The sequence below is a fragment of the Cervus canadensis genome, chromosome 10, assembly GCF_019320065.1.
Source record: "Cervus canadensis isolate Bull #8, Minnesota chromosome 10, ASM1932006v1, whole genome shotgun sequence".
NCBI lineage: Eukaryota > Metazoa > Chordata > Mammalia > Artiodactyla > Cervidae > Cervus > Cervus canadensis.
Window position 1 is genome coordinate 66519753 of NC_057395.1, and position 12951 is coordinate 66532703.

The window sequence follows — 12951 nt, forward strand, 5'->3', positions numbered from 1 at the left end:
GTGAGTATATATTTATTTATTTTTGCAACACGTTCCTTCTCTCTTTTCGGCTGTGCTGGGCCTTCATTGCCGTGCACAGGCTTTCTCTAGTTGCAGCAAGTGGGGCTCCTCTCTAGCTGTGGTGCACGGCTTCTCATCGCCGTGGCTTCTCTTTCTGTGGAGCACAGGCTTTACAGCACACGGGCTCAGTAACTGTGGCGCATGGGCTTAGCTGCCCCGCAGCGTGCAGAATCTTCCCGGACTGCAGATCGAACCCATGTCTCCTGCATTAGCAGGCAGAAGAGGAGGGGTAAGACGGATGCAGCTATACTTGAGAATACAAATGGACAATGTATTATAGAATTATACAGTGCTATGGAAGAAATCTCCCTTAGAGGGCAAGATCATTTGTGGTGTGGATAGAAGTGAAAAGAAGGATCAGGAAAGGTCTTGTAAGAGAAATGGCATTTGAAATAGATCTTAAAATGAAAGAAAGGGGGAAATAAGACAAAGAGATAGACTTTGAACGATCAGTGGACACTGGCTGGGAAGATGTCCTCATGCAGTGAATACTGTGGGTAGAGATACTGGAGTGCAGAGGTGTTTGGGGCTCAACAGAGTGGTCAGGTAGGATCAAGAGTGGAAAGACAGGGTGAAAGTTGAAGTGTGTCTTAAGAGCCTCGACTTGGAGGGTGAGGAATGATATTTAAGTGGTCAGGGATAAGAGTCCTTGCAGGTTTTTCTTTGCTTTTTTAATATAGATTTTTATTGAAGTATAAAATATGTATACTTCTGACATCATAGATCATAACTGTAGCTTGGTACACCTTCACAGGTGAATACAGTGGTACTGCCAGCACCCAAATCAAGAAATAGAACATCACTGGCACCCTGGAGGACCCTGTGTCCTCTTCTGGACTCTTGCCGTTTCTTCCTGCTCCTACAAGCATACATGCACAAGCATAACTTTTATTCTGTCTTCTAGCACTGTAGATTAGTTCTGCCTATTTTTGAACTCTTAGAAAGAAAAAGTAAAGCTTCTTTTATCCAACACAATATTGGATGTAGGATGGGGCCCCAACATAGGTATTTCTTAAAAGTTGCCCAGGTGATCTAGTGTGCAGCTGGGGAATAGTGGGCAGAAGGGAAAGGACAGCAGAGGAGAGGAGATGGGGGATCTGGAGGGAGAACATATGTGTAGATGGTACCAAGACCCCAGCATAGAGAGACCAGGACGTTTGCCTTGTGAGTAGGACCTCTCAGCTGCGCACGAAGAAAGAATGATTTAGAAATGGGTGATGTTGAGAAGGACTGGGAGGTTTTTATTCAGAAGCATGCCCAGTGCCGTACTGTGGAAAAGAGAGGCAAACACAAAACTGGGCAGAATCTCCATGGTCCGCTTGAGCAAAAGACAGGTCAGGCAGCTAGATTCTCTTAAACCAGTGCCAGCAGGAACCAAGGCATCACCTGGGGAGAGGAGATGCTGATACAATACTTGGAGAATCCCAAGAAGTACATCCCTGGAACAAAAATAATCTTCGCTGACATTAAAGAGAAGAAAGAAAGGGAAGACTTGCTAACTTATCTCAAAAAAGCTACTAATGAGTAATAGTTGGCCACTGTCTTATTTATTATGAAACAGAAATATCTCATGAGTTTTTGTGTGTACCATATTTAAATTGAGCTCATACACTAAAATTCAGATCTTGCATGGCTGATGGAATATTTCTGTTGGACAAACCTGATTTCAATAAGATTGGTGTGTGGCTAAATGAATTTGATCAGCTTTTTGAATTTTGATAGTAATTCTGGCTCAACAAGTATTATCACTCTTTTCCTCTTCTAAAGGGATGATTGAATGTGAATAACGAATGTTAACCTTTTCAGGGAGGTGGTGAATGCCTTCTCAAACCCTTTAGGGGATTGGTTATATATGTAGATTTCTAGAACTGATCATATTAATATATTAAAATACTGAGACACTCCCTTCACTGTCACATAGAACAGAGCAAGATTCAAGTGTGTTTCAATTAGTCTGTTAAGGCAAGGGTTAAAGATACACTGACAATGTCCACTTTATCTTTTTGGTCTTAACTATGCCAATTTAATTAAAATTCTCTGTCTAAAATATTGCCTTTTACTTAATGAAAGGCATTTTAGTGTGGTTTATGTGTAGCATCAAATAAAGAGTATTTAGCACCTCAAAAAAAAGAAAAAACCCTAGCATATTATTTGTTTCTTAGAGACACAGGAGAAGGACCATGTTACATTACTGAGAGATTATCAGAGAGTAATATTAATAACAATGATAATAAACCAAGTAACAATAAGTAGTAATAAGTGCTACATAAAGCGATCACTTTACACATACTAATCTGTTTCATCCTGAGTGGCCTGTGAGATAGGCACTATTATTATCTTTATGTTACCGGTGAGGACACTGTAGAGAGTGGTGAGAAGGGGGATGTAGCGCAGAGGTTAATGGCCACATGGCATTAGATGACCTTAGTTTGTTTTGAATTAGTTGGTGTGATTGTTGAGTCAGCTGAGGATAAACTCTGTTATGATAACAAAGAACCTGAAAATCTCTGTGGCTTAAGAGCACAAAGGTTTCTTTCTTCCTCGTACTGTGTGGTCTTTTGGGGTTGATGACCCAAGGTATGGGTTGCTCCCACATGGTCACTGGGACCCAGGATGATGGCGCAGCTCCTGTCTGGGACTTGTGGATCTTGTAGTAGATGACAGGGTCATGAGTTGGCGCTTAAAACTGTGGACCGGAAGTGACACTTGTCACATTCATCGGTCACAGCAAATGACGTGGCCAGGTCTGATAGCAGTAGGGTGGCAGCGCATGTAGTCCTCCCGCAGGGATGGGTAGCAGATATCTGGATCAATGATACAGTATAGCACAACGATCTGGTCATTGCCCCCCGTCAGGCCTAGCTGCCAGGGAGCAGAGAGCACCTGTGAGGGGCTGAGTCCAGGAAAGAACGTTCTGAAGGGGAGAAAGCAGTGGGGTCTGAGAATCCAGCCTGGGCAGTGTGGCAGCAAACACAGGTAGTTTCTTTTTTTAAGTTTTATTCTAGTATTTTTAATTTGGGGGGAATGTTTAATAGGTTCACATGGTTTAAAATTCAAAAGACACAAAAGGATATAAAAAGAGAAAGATTTCCCCTTCTGCCCTATCTTCTTTTTTTCTTTTTTTTAACACTTAAAAATTATTTTTGATTGGAGGATAATTGTTTTACAGCGTTGTGTTGGTTTCTGCCATATATCAACATGGATCAGCCATAGGTATACGTATGTCCCCTCCCTCCCACCTCCCTGCCCTGTCTTCTGATACTTCTTTTATGCAGGTGTAATTGATGCTACAGGTTTCTTAGACAGAGATTTTTTTTTTTAATTGGTTTTACACACGTATTTTTTACAGGGAAATATATATACATATATATATATATTCTTCCCCTTTTGAAACTTCAAGTCGTAGTCTCAATACATGTTTTATGCACCTTGTTTTTTTCTTCCACTCAATGTATCATTCTCTTATCAGCTGCATAGATTCTACATAATGTATTTTTCTAGTTCCCAGTCGGTAGACATTTAGCTTGTTTCCAGTTTTGTGTTCTCACAGTGATGCTGTGCGTCAGTTGGCACCTATCTCAGTTTATACACATACGGGTATACTTACAGAATAAATATAGTAGTTATAAGTTGCTGGGTCAAAGGGCATATGCATTTGAATTTAATTGTTTTTAAGGAACTGTATTGTTTTAGGAGTTTTTTAATGTGGACCATTTTTAAAGTCTTTATTGAGTTTGTTGCAGTATTGCTTCTGTTTCATGTTTTGGTTTTTTTGGCCGTGAGGCATGTGGGATCTTAGCTTCCTGACCAGGGATTGAACCTGCACCCTCTCCATGGGAAGGCAAAGTCTCAACTACTGTACTGCCAGAGAAATTCTAGGAGTTGTATTTTAAAATAAGCATTGTATTTTCTGAATAGGGAATCCATTCATGGTACAAAGGAATAGATGGTAAAAAGTGAATTTTCTAAGCTTTGCTGAAAATGACTAGAGGGTTGTGATTGATTATGTTATTGGCCCAAATACCTGCTCTCTTTGCCGTGGATTATCCTCTTTTTCCTTACCACTCAGTTCCACTTCTCTGAGACAGTCACAGTTTCCACCTTCTTGTGGAGCTAAATATGAGTTATTTACAGCATAGGAAAATTGGAAGGACTGAGGAACTGAAGGTCATGGCAAGAATATGAAGCAAGTTTTTGTCAACAAACTATTTTGCTAGATTTATGTAATATCTTTCCTTGGAAAAGTACAGCATGCCCTAGCACCCTGCACCAGTTTTGAAATCTCACAAACTGTATGTGGAAGCTAAATGATTTTTTTTTTCTAGAGCTCTGTCAAAACAGTGGACTGTGAAAACAAGTTCTTTGCTATAATTTTTATTAAAGTTTTCAGTGGAGTTCTTCCTAATCCCACAGTTCAACAAGAAGACCAGATTTGATGACCCTTAAAAAGAGCAGAGAGAACTGAGATGGAATTGAACAGTCTCCCTCTGTGACACCCCCTTTTGATGTCCGCACTATACCTACATTTGCAGCATCTTTATATTTCCACTTGTCAGCAACCATAAGCAAGCAGAAGTCTGAATCTCAGTTCTATTGAGAGATTGGCTTCATGGTCAGTTTTATTGTCACAGACTTAGTTTTTCTTTCTGTTAACACTACTACTAAGAGATTGCCTGCAAATGAGTGTGTTTTATTTTGGATGGTAGAATTGTGTCCTGGTTATGTGGCTTTGGTTTGCTGAGCTTGGATCCCAACTCTTAGATTTTTATCTGTGTCCTTGGACAAGTCCTATGACCTGTTTGTTTCCTCATCTCTAAATTGTTGATGATGCTGGTACCTTCTGAATTGGATTTGTTGTGAGAATTAAACTGGGTTATGCATGCCAGACAGTTGCTGACACTTAGTGATGTGCTAGGTGAATCTTAGCCATTATTCTTATAGTTCTCTTTCTGCATTTGTGTTGATTGGGGTGATTGGTAGTATTTTGTATTCAATGCAAAAGAGAGAAACTTCACAGTTTTTATGACAAAAAACCTACATTATCTAAAACAATTTGTTCCTTATAGTCATTTTTAAATTATTATCTTTAGCTAATTTTAGACTAACAGGAAAGTTGCAAAAGTAATACAAAATTCCCCTACACCCCTTACATCACTTCCCATACATGGTACAGTAATCAAAAGTAGGACATTAATAATACCAGTAGCTAGACTGTAAGTCTTACTTAAATCTCATCAATTTTCCCACCAGTGTTCTTTCTCAGAAGATCCAGATTCTTGCATTGGATTTAGTTGTTATTTCTCCCTGGTCTCCTGCGGTCTGTGAGAGTTCCTCAGTCTTTCTTCATCTTTTATGATCATGACATTTTTCAAGAGTACTGGGCATTTATTTTATAGAGTGTTCCTCAGTCTGGGTTTATGTGATGTTTTCTCATGATTAGAATGAGCTTGCATTTTTGGCAAGACTCCCATAGAAAATGATGTGTCCTTATTAGTGCCTTGTATCAAGAGGGCTGAAATATTAAAAAGCTTCATCTCTGATGAGGTTAATTTGATCACTGTTAAGGTCCCAGGTTTCACCTACAAAGTTACTGTTTTTCCCTTTGTAGTTGTCAGTATCTTGGAGGAGATATTTTTAGACTGCAAATATTCTGCTCCTTTCAAACTGTCACCTACTAGTTTTAGCATCCCTTGGTGGATCTTGTCTGCAGCAGTTATTCAGGTTTTTGCCTAATGATGATGTTCTCTATTCCTTTTCCCTCTGCCTTTATTAAGTGAAATCTCCTGTAAGGAAGAACTGCCCTTTCTCCTTCATTTATTTATTTATCCAGTTATTTGTGTATATCAGCATGGACTCATGGTGATTTCTTTTGTTGTATGGGTTAAAACCCAGTGCTGTCATTATTTATTGTGTTGGTCAAAGTGGTCCAGCTTTGGTCATTAGGAGCTCCTTGTATTTGGCTCTGGTGTTCTTTCTAAAAGACTCCATTCATTTTTTAACACTTCCTTACTTTCTAGTAACAGAAGCTATTTCATGCTTATCTTTTATTTTTCCTGCACTAACCTTGGGGTCAACCACCTCTCCAAGGAGCCCTGGTTCCTCTTATTGGGAAATGCTGTTTAAAAATCAATATTTTGGTGCTAGAGTGCTTACTACTACAGAGGTGTCTTTGCTATAAGTCTCAGTGGGCAGACTCAGTGGGCAGACTTAGGACTTCCTTAATTATGTACATATATTATATATATATATATAATATATATAAAAATATATATAATATACTTATTAAAGTGAAAGTGAAAGTTGCTCAGTCATGTCCTACTCTTTGTGATGGACTATACAGTCTATGGAATTCTCCAGGCCAGAATACTGGAGTGGGTAACCTTTCCCTTCTCCAGGGGATCTTCCTAACCCAGGAATCAAACTAAGGTCTCCTGCATTGCAGGTGGATTCTTTTCGGCTGAGCCTTAAGGGAAGCCCAAGAATACTGAAGTGGGTGGCCTATCCCTTCTCCAGCAGATCTTCCTGACCCAGGAATCGAACTGGAGTCTCCTGCATTGCAGGAGGATTCTTTACCAACTGAACTATCAGCAAAGTATTAAATTCCTACGTAAAAACACTTATTATATTTCTGTGCCAATCTGTGTATGTGTTAAAAATCACAATTTATGCTGATACTTCATTGATTCCAGTCCAACGGCATAGGACTCATTCTAGCCTTTCCTTATCTGTAACTCTTCTTCCATAGTGAGAAACGCCATCCTCATCGTCTGCAATGTATTTATTTATTTGTTGAACTCTCAGTTCAGTTCAGTAGCTCAGTCATGTCCGACTCTTTGCAGCCCCATGGACTGCAGCACACCAGGCTTTCCTGTTTATCACCAGCTCCTGGAGTTTGCTCAAACTCATGTCCATCGAGTCAGTGATACCATCCAACCATCTGTCGTCCCTTTCTCCTCCTGCCTTCAATCTTTCCCAGCGTCAGGGTCTTTTCCAGTGAGTCAGTTGTTCACATCAGGTGGCCAAACTCTAGTGAGCACATAAAAAGCTCCAGAATTGCTAGCCCATACCCCTGACATTTACTAACTAGATTGTAGCATTGAGGTACTGTTCTTTTTGTCATTGACTTTCAGTTAAGATTCTGTTTTCCAATATCCTAGGTTGATTTACTTCTCCACCCTCTTCAGGGTGGTCAGTTATTCATTTGTATACAGATAGGGTCATTTGTTAGTGTTTGCATTTCTTTTTGGTTTCCCTTGACATCCTGGTTGCTTTTTTGGTGTATTTGGGTATTTGAAGAGTACCTGCAGCGTGACTGTGGTTCTGAGAGTCAAGGCCGCACACAGAGGTCTGCTCAGAACATTGTCGCTCTTTGTCTCTGCTGGCCTGTTTCAGTTTCTCCCCTTTTCCTCCCCTTTTTCACCCCTTTCCTACTGATCCACCTCAGAAAGCCATTCTCTTTAATTTCTAGTTTGCCCTTCCTTTTGAAGAAATAAGCAGATACATGTAGTATTTTTAATCTTTTTGTTTCTGTTATAGAAGTAATATATGTATTTATTGTAAAACAATTTAGACATTACAAAAACATGTACCTGTGCTAACCACTGTTAACCCATTTTGGATTTAAAAGCATATAATCAAATAGTTAAGAAATAAGTGTATGTGGCAAATAAATACATAGATAATCAAATTTAATGTATACGGATATCTAATGGAATACTTACATGTATTTAAAATCTAATTTTTTGCAATGACATATGTTTTATTGGTCTTTATAAAAATTATAATTATTTTTAGTTACTTTGGTTAAAATATTTTGTATGGTTGATGTTCATTGAACTGTCTATGTATGTACTTTAAAATTCTTTGTTCTACAGATTTATCAGTGTTTTGAGGGACCAATGGATAGTTTTTCTATTCCTTGAGGCAGCTGAAGTATGGGGACATTTTATAAGACGGGGGAGTTAGAATGTTGAATTTATTATGCATGTGCTATGAACTTAAAGCAAATGACCTTACATTTCCAAACCTCAAATCCCTCATCTGCAAAATAATTTTTTAAATACCTGCTGAAATAAGAACCATCTGTTACTTCCTTTCTCGGTAATTTCAACCCAGGGTCATCCTGGGGTAGATTGTTTCTGGTGAAGTGGTGTCAGGTGTGTGCTGAAACATGATTTTATTTGCAGTACCTGGCAGAAGCTGGCTGGACGGCCGAAGGAAGAGTGGTGGGAGTCACCCAGCCCCGGAGAGTGGCTGCCGTTACAGTGAGTTTCCTTTCTCCTGGAAGGACTCTGCCTGTGTCTGTATTTCAGTGGCTTCTTTTTTCTTCTTTCCTACAAGCTCCAGATGAATATGACACTGCTCCTCAAGAATTGAATTCTTCAACTTAAAAAGAACTATGATCTGATTATTTTTGTAAAATTGATACCTGTACATTATGAATTTTTATGTAATAATAAATTACTAAAGTCAAACAGAAAAAGTAATTAGGAAAAAAAAAACCAAATCTCACCACAAAGCAAAGACAGTGTGAATGTTTGTGAGCATCATTTTAAGCTTCATTTTATGTTTAGATAAATAATTGGCTAGATGGATAGAAATAATTTTATAAAAATGGGTTCGTAGCCATATATTTGCTTTTGCTGTATTTAACAAAAGAAGAAACTGCATTGAAATGGGAACTTTGGAGTACTGAACTTTGGGTAAGTATTTGTTCAGCACAGGAGAAGTTATTAAAGCTTGAAAGTGAAGAAAAAGGATTATAGAAAGCTTTAGAAGGTTACTTATTTTTGGAACTATGTTATAGGTAGTTGCCTATTATAAAAGAAGCATAAATTAGCATGCTTATTCTTTCCACCTTTCTTTCCTCCATTTGTGATAAATTCCGAACTATAATTTTAATTTCAAGATTATAAGTACATGTTCTTTTCTGTAATCATAACTCCCACAGGCATTTAACTTTAATTCTAGTTTAATAATTGCTAATTATTTTCCATGGTTTTGCCAACCTTGAACTGCTCATTTCACTTTTTTTTTTTTTTGCACTTTACTTCTTGATTGGCTGAATTGTATATGCCTGAGAATGTCTGATTGTGGTCTTATTCTTGATTTGCACTCTGTAAGAGCCCTATAGGTATTGCCCTGCTGCCTTTTGGCCTCAAGCATCGCTGTATAGAAATAGTCTGAGGTCTGAGATCCACTGGAGCCCCCCTCACCTTCCAGGCTTGCTTTTTCTGCTTGAATGCTTGTAATACTGCTGTTTCATTGGGATATGTCTTGATGCTGATTGTTCTGTCTCATTTTTTCTTAAATGTGGAAGAACTTTTAATCTTCACATTAAATCTCTTTATATCAGGGCAGGTTTTCTTCTGTTATATCTTGGCATACTTTTCTGTACCATTTATTTTTTTTTTCTCTTTTCCAAGAGCACCAATTAAGTGTCTTTTAGATTGCCTTTGTGTCTTTTTAGTATTTATCACTATCTCTGGGATCATCGCCTTTCCAGTTTGTTTTGTGATATTTCTTTAAGCCTGTCCTCAGTGTTCATGATTGTTTTTAGTCAGATTTATTCGATTTTGTTTTCTTTGCATCTCTACCTGGGTCTCATAGTCACTTCTTTGCGCTTTTTTTTCCCCCTCTATTAGAGAAGTGAATATTTAAAATGGGAGGTGATATTACATTACAAATTTTAAAAACTGATAAGATAAAAAGAAAAACCCTGATTAATACCACCAACATTTTTTTAAAAACCCAGAAAATAACATAGTATTTTTATTAATTAACTGTCTGACACATTTCTGTAAATCTTTTTTCCTGCAATTTTTGGTCTATCCCCACTGAGCACCTCTTTACCTGACGGTTTTCTATTATTTTTCCCTCAATGAGAGTAGAACAGTATTTTAGTGTCTATAGTGTGGGTGATTCAGCTTTGCTTTGTGTTGCTGATACTAGAGAAGCTCCTTTAGCTTTGTAACTGACATTTTTAGCATTGTGTAAATTAGGGGGATTGTCTTCATGTTTGGGAAAAGCCTCTCTGTAGTTTCTTTCAGGGCCAGGCTGTGAGATCTGGAGGATGTCCACAAGTTGATTTTTCTGACCTGTCCATTTGAGACCTTGTTTCTCTTCGACTCTGCTGTGACTTTATCTCTTCTTTAAGCTGTTTTAGCTTAAGCTTGTGATTTTTTTTGAAACTGGATTTCTTTGGCTGAATTCTGTCTCTCTGGGTAATACTTTTATAATTTATTTTTTCTTTTAAATCTGATTATTTGTTTTTGGCTGCCCTGGGTCTTTGTTGCTGTGCGGCCTTTTCTCTGGTTGTGAGAAGTGGGGGCCACTCTTTGTTGCAGTGCAGCTTCTCATTGCAGTTGCCTCTCCTGTTGCTGAGCGTGGGGTCCAGGGTGTGTGGGCTTCAGTAGTTGCAGCACACAGGCTCAGTAGTTGTGGCTCCAGGGCTTATTCCTCTGTGGCACGTGGCATTTTCCCGGACCAGGGATCGATCCCATGTCCCATGCATTGGCAGGCGGATTCCTGTCCACCGTGTCACCAGGGAATTCCCCAGAATGCCTTTATTTTGACATCTCTACCTGGACAAGAAATTAATTCTATCTCCTTGAGTTATTTTTCCTCTGTATTAAGTTTTAATTACTTCATTATTCTTTACCCCCAAAGTTCACTTTCTACTTGTCTTCTAGTTAGACATCACTGATGAACATTTTCCAATTTCTTCTGTGTATCTAAAAATGGAAGTAGTGGTTTGGCAACTTGACTACAGCATTAGATTTAACCTTTGATGTCATGAAAGATGATTCACTTATTTAAAACATTCGAGCAATTTTTTCTGTTTGTGGTTTGGAATCCCAGCTCTTAATCAGTTTGCATTTTTCCTCCAAATTTGTAGCCATGGATAATTTCCATGAGACCACATGCTTTCTCTTAGAGGACAAAGAGTATATAAATTAGCCTAGTAGTATTAATAGAGCTGTCAAGTTTGAAATGCTCCATCTCCACAAGTACTTTTGTGTGCAGACTAAAATCCGAAAACAGTGTCAGAGCCGAAGAACAGATGGCATAAGCCACTGCCTGATCTCAGTGAGAGGTAGCTCCTTAATGAGCATTTCACTGGACTCCTGGTCTGGGTTAGACTTCACGAACAGGCCCTGCCTGGGCCTGTGATTCAGGACAACTGCTAAGCTTGTCTTTTTTCAGTTTCTTGCTTTGTAAAAGAGGGTCTCTTGCCCACCCAATGGACTGGGTGCATGTTTAATAAGATACATTTTGTGACAGCTCGGAGCACAGCACCTTCACATAGGAAGTGCTCGGTCATTGGTTGTTAGTCTTTCTTTTCTTTTTTGCAAGTCTTCATTGAATTTGTTATAGTACTGCTTCTGTTCTGTGTTTTGGTTTTTTGGCTGAGAGGCATGTGGGGTCTTAGCTCCCGGACTAGGGAGTGAACCCACACTCTCTGTGTTAGAATGCAAAGTCTTAACCACTGGATCACCAGGGAAGTGTCCCTGGTTTTCTTCTGGCCTCCTTTTTCCTATATCTGTTTGTTCTATCAAAAAACCATTATTCATCCCATCTAATTGATGAGCTTATTGGGAATAGAACTTATACAGTAGAGATAAAAAAAAAATTCCCTAAAAAAGCCCATAGAATATGGCTTTTCAGATGTCTAGTGGTGTGACCATACATAAAATTTCTGAAAAGGAACTTGAAAATAAAATCCATTTTATAGCAAATGTATACAAATAGTGAATAAATATTTGGCTTCATAAAATGATCACATTTTTATGGAAAGGTTGGTTCCTTTATGCTCACTTTTACAAGCTGGTTTTCCCCATAAGCTCCAGTGTCTGTATGCACACACTCTCTGTGCCACTTTTTAAGATTTATAGTTTAATGATCTGTAGGGTTGGAATTGAAACAATAACAATAACAAAACTGTCCTGGTGAAATACTGGTTATTGGGAGCTGCAACCTCCAGAGGTAGAGCAGTGTAGGATGAATTTCTGGTTTCATAAGATGTTTTGAAAGATTCCGTGGTGCATACCAGCTGCTTGATGACAGATTCTGTCTTGGCCTCTGAGATCTGTAATTTCAAGTCACTGGGCAGGGCCACTTTCTGGTCCTCATCTGCTCTTCAGTTTCTTAAACACTGATGGTCAGATAACGCCCAGTGTGCTCGGCTTGCAGCACTGGATGCAGGGAGCCTCTGGACTCCTGGACCTGGGGCTGCTGCAGCCCAATGGCTGATGCTGAAAGCTCTGTGTCAGACGTGCCCTGTGTCAGCTTATGATCCAAACTCAGGACGCAGGGACTAGGTGGCGAGGCTGCCTCGCCTGTGAAAGGAGGAGACAAGATGCTGGGGGTTGGTTGGTAGAGTCCCCGGGAAAGCTCTATAATTTTGCTTCCCTTTGGGTCTTTTTTAGTTAGATAGTTTACATAATGAGCATTAAACTCTTTATTTTCTTTCAAGGTAAACTAAATTCTAAGTGTTATTGCTCTTCTACTTTTATGTTTATTCATTTTATCAGATATTTTAAAAAATTTATTTATTTTTTAAAGTGTCCAGCAATTATTTTATTTATTCATTCTTTTTTTAAATTTGGTTGCATCACATGCCATGTGGGATCCTAGTTCCCCAACTAGGGATCAAACCCACACCTCTTGCATTGGAATCTTGGAGTCCTAACCACTGGACTGCCAGGGAAGTCCCCAGATATTTTCTGTTATTAAGTTAATAGCCTATGAATGGCCTTCTGGAGTAATAGATCTTATAGCTGGATTCTTTTTTATCTTTCCTACCCTCACCTTTGTTTTGTTTTGTTTTTCCTACCCTCACCTTTCATTTGTTATATATTGGTAGGTAAAAATTGTATCTATACTTTATGG

At 38.8% G+C, this 12951-nt stretch overlaps 1 protein-coding gene and 1 pseudogene across 2 annotated transcripts in view; both read left to right on the forward strand.

The window, feature by feature from the left end:
- DHX35 (DEAH-box helicase 35) overlaps positions 1–12951 on the forward strand; it is a 67839-nt gene that overhangs the window by 11159 nt on the left and 43729 nt on the right. For both annotated transcript variants that reach the window (XM_043479491.1, XM_043479492.1), the window contains exon 4: positions 8247–8324. In XM_043479491.1, coding sequence (XP_043335426.1) covers positions 8247–8324 — 78 coding nt within the window. The remainder of the gene's footprint in view (positions 1–8246; positions 8325–12951) is intronic.
- LOC122448281 lies at positions 7–3093 on the forward strand (annotated as a pseudogene).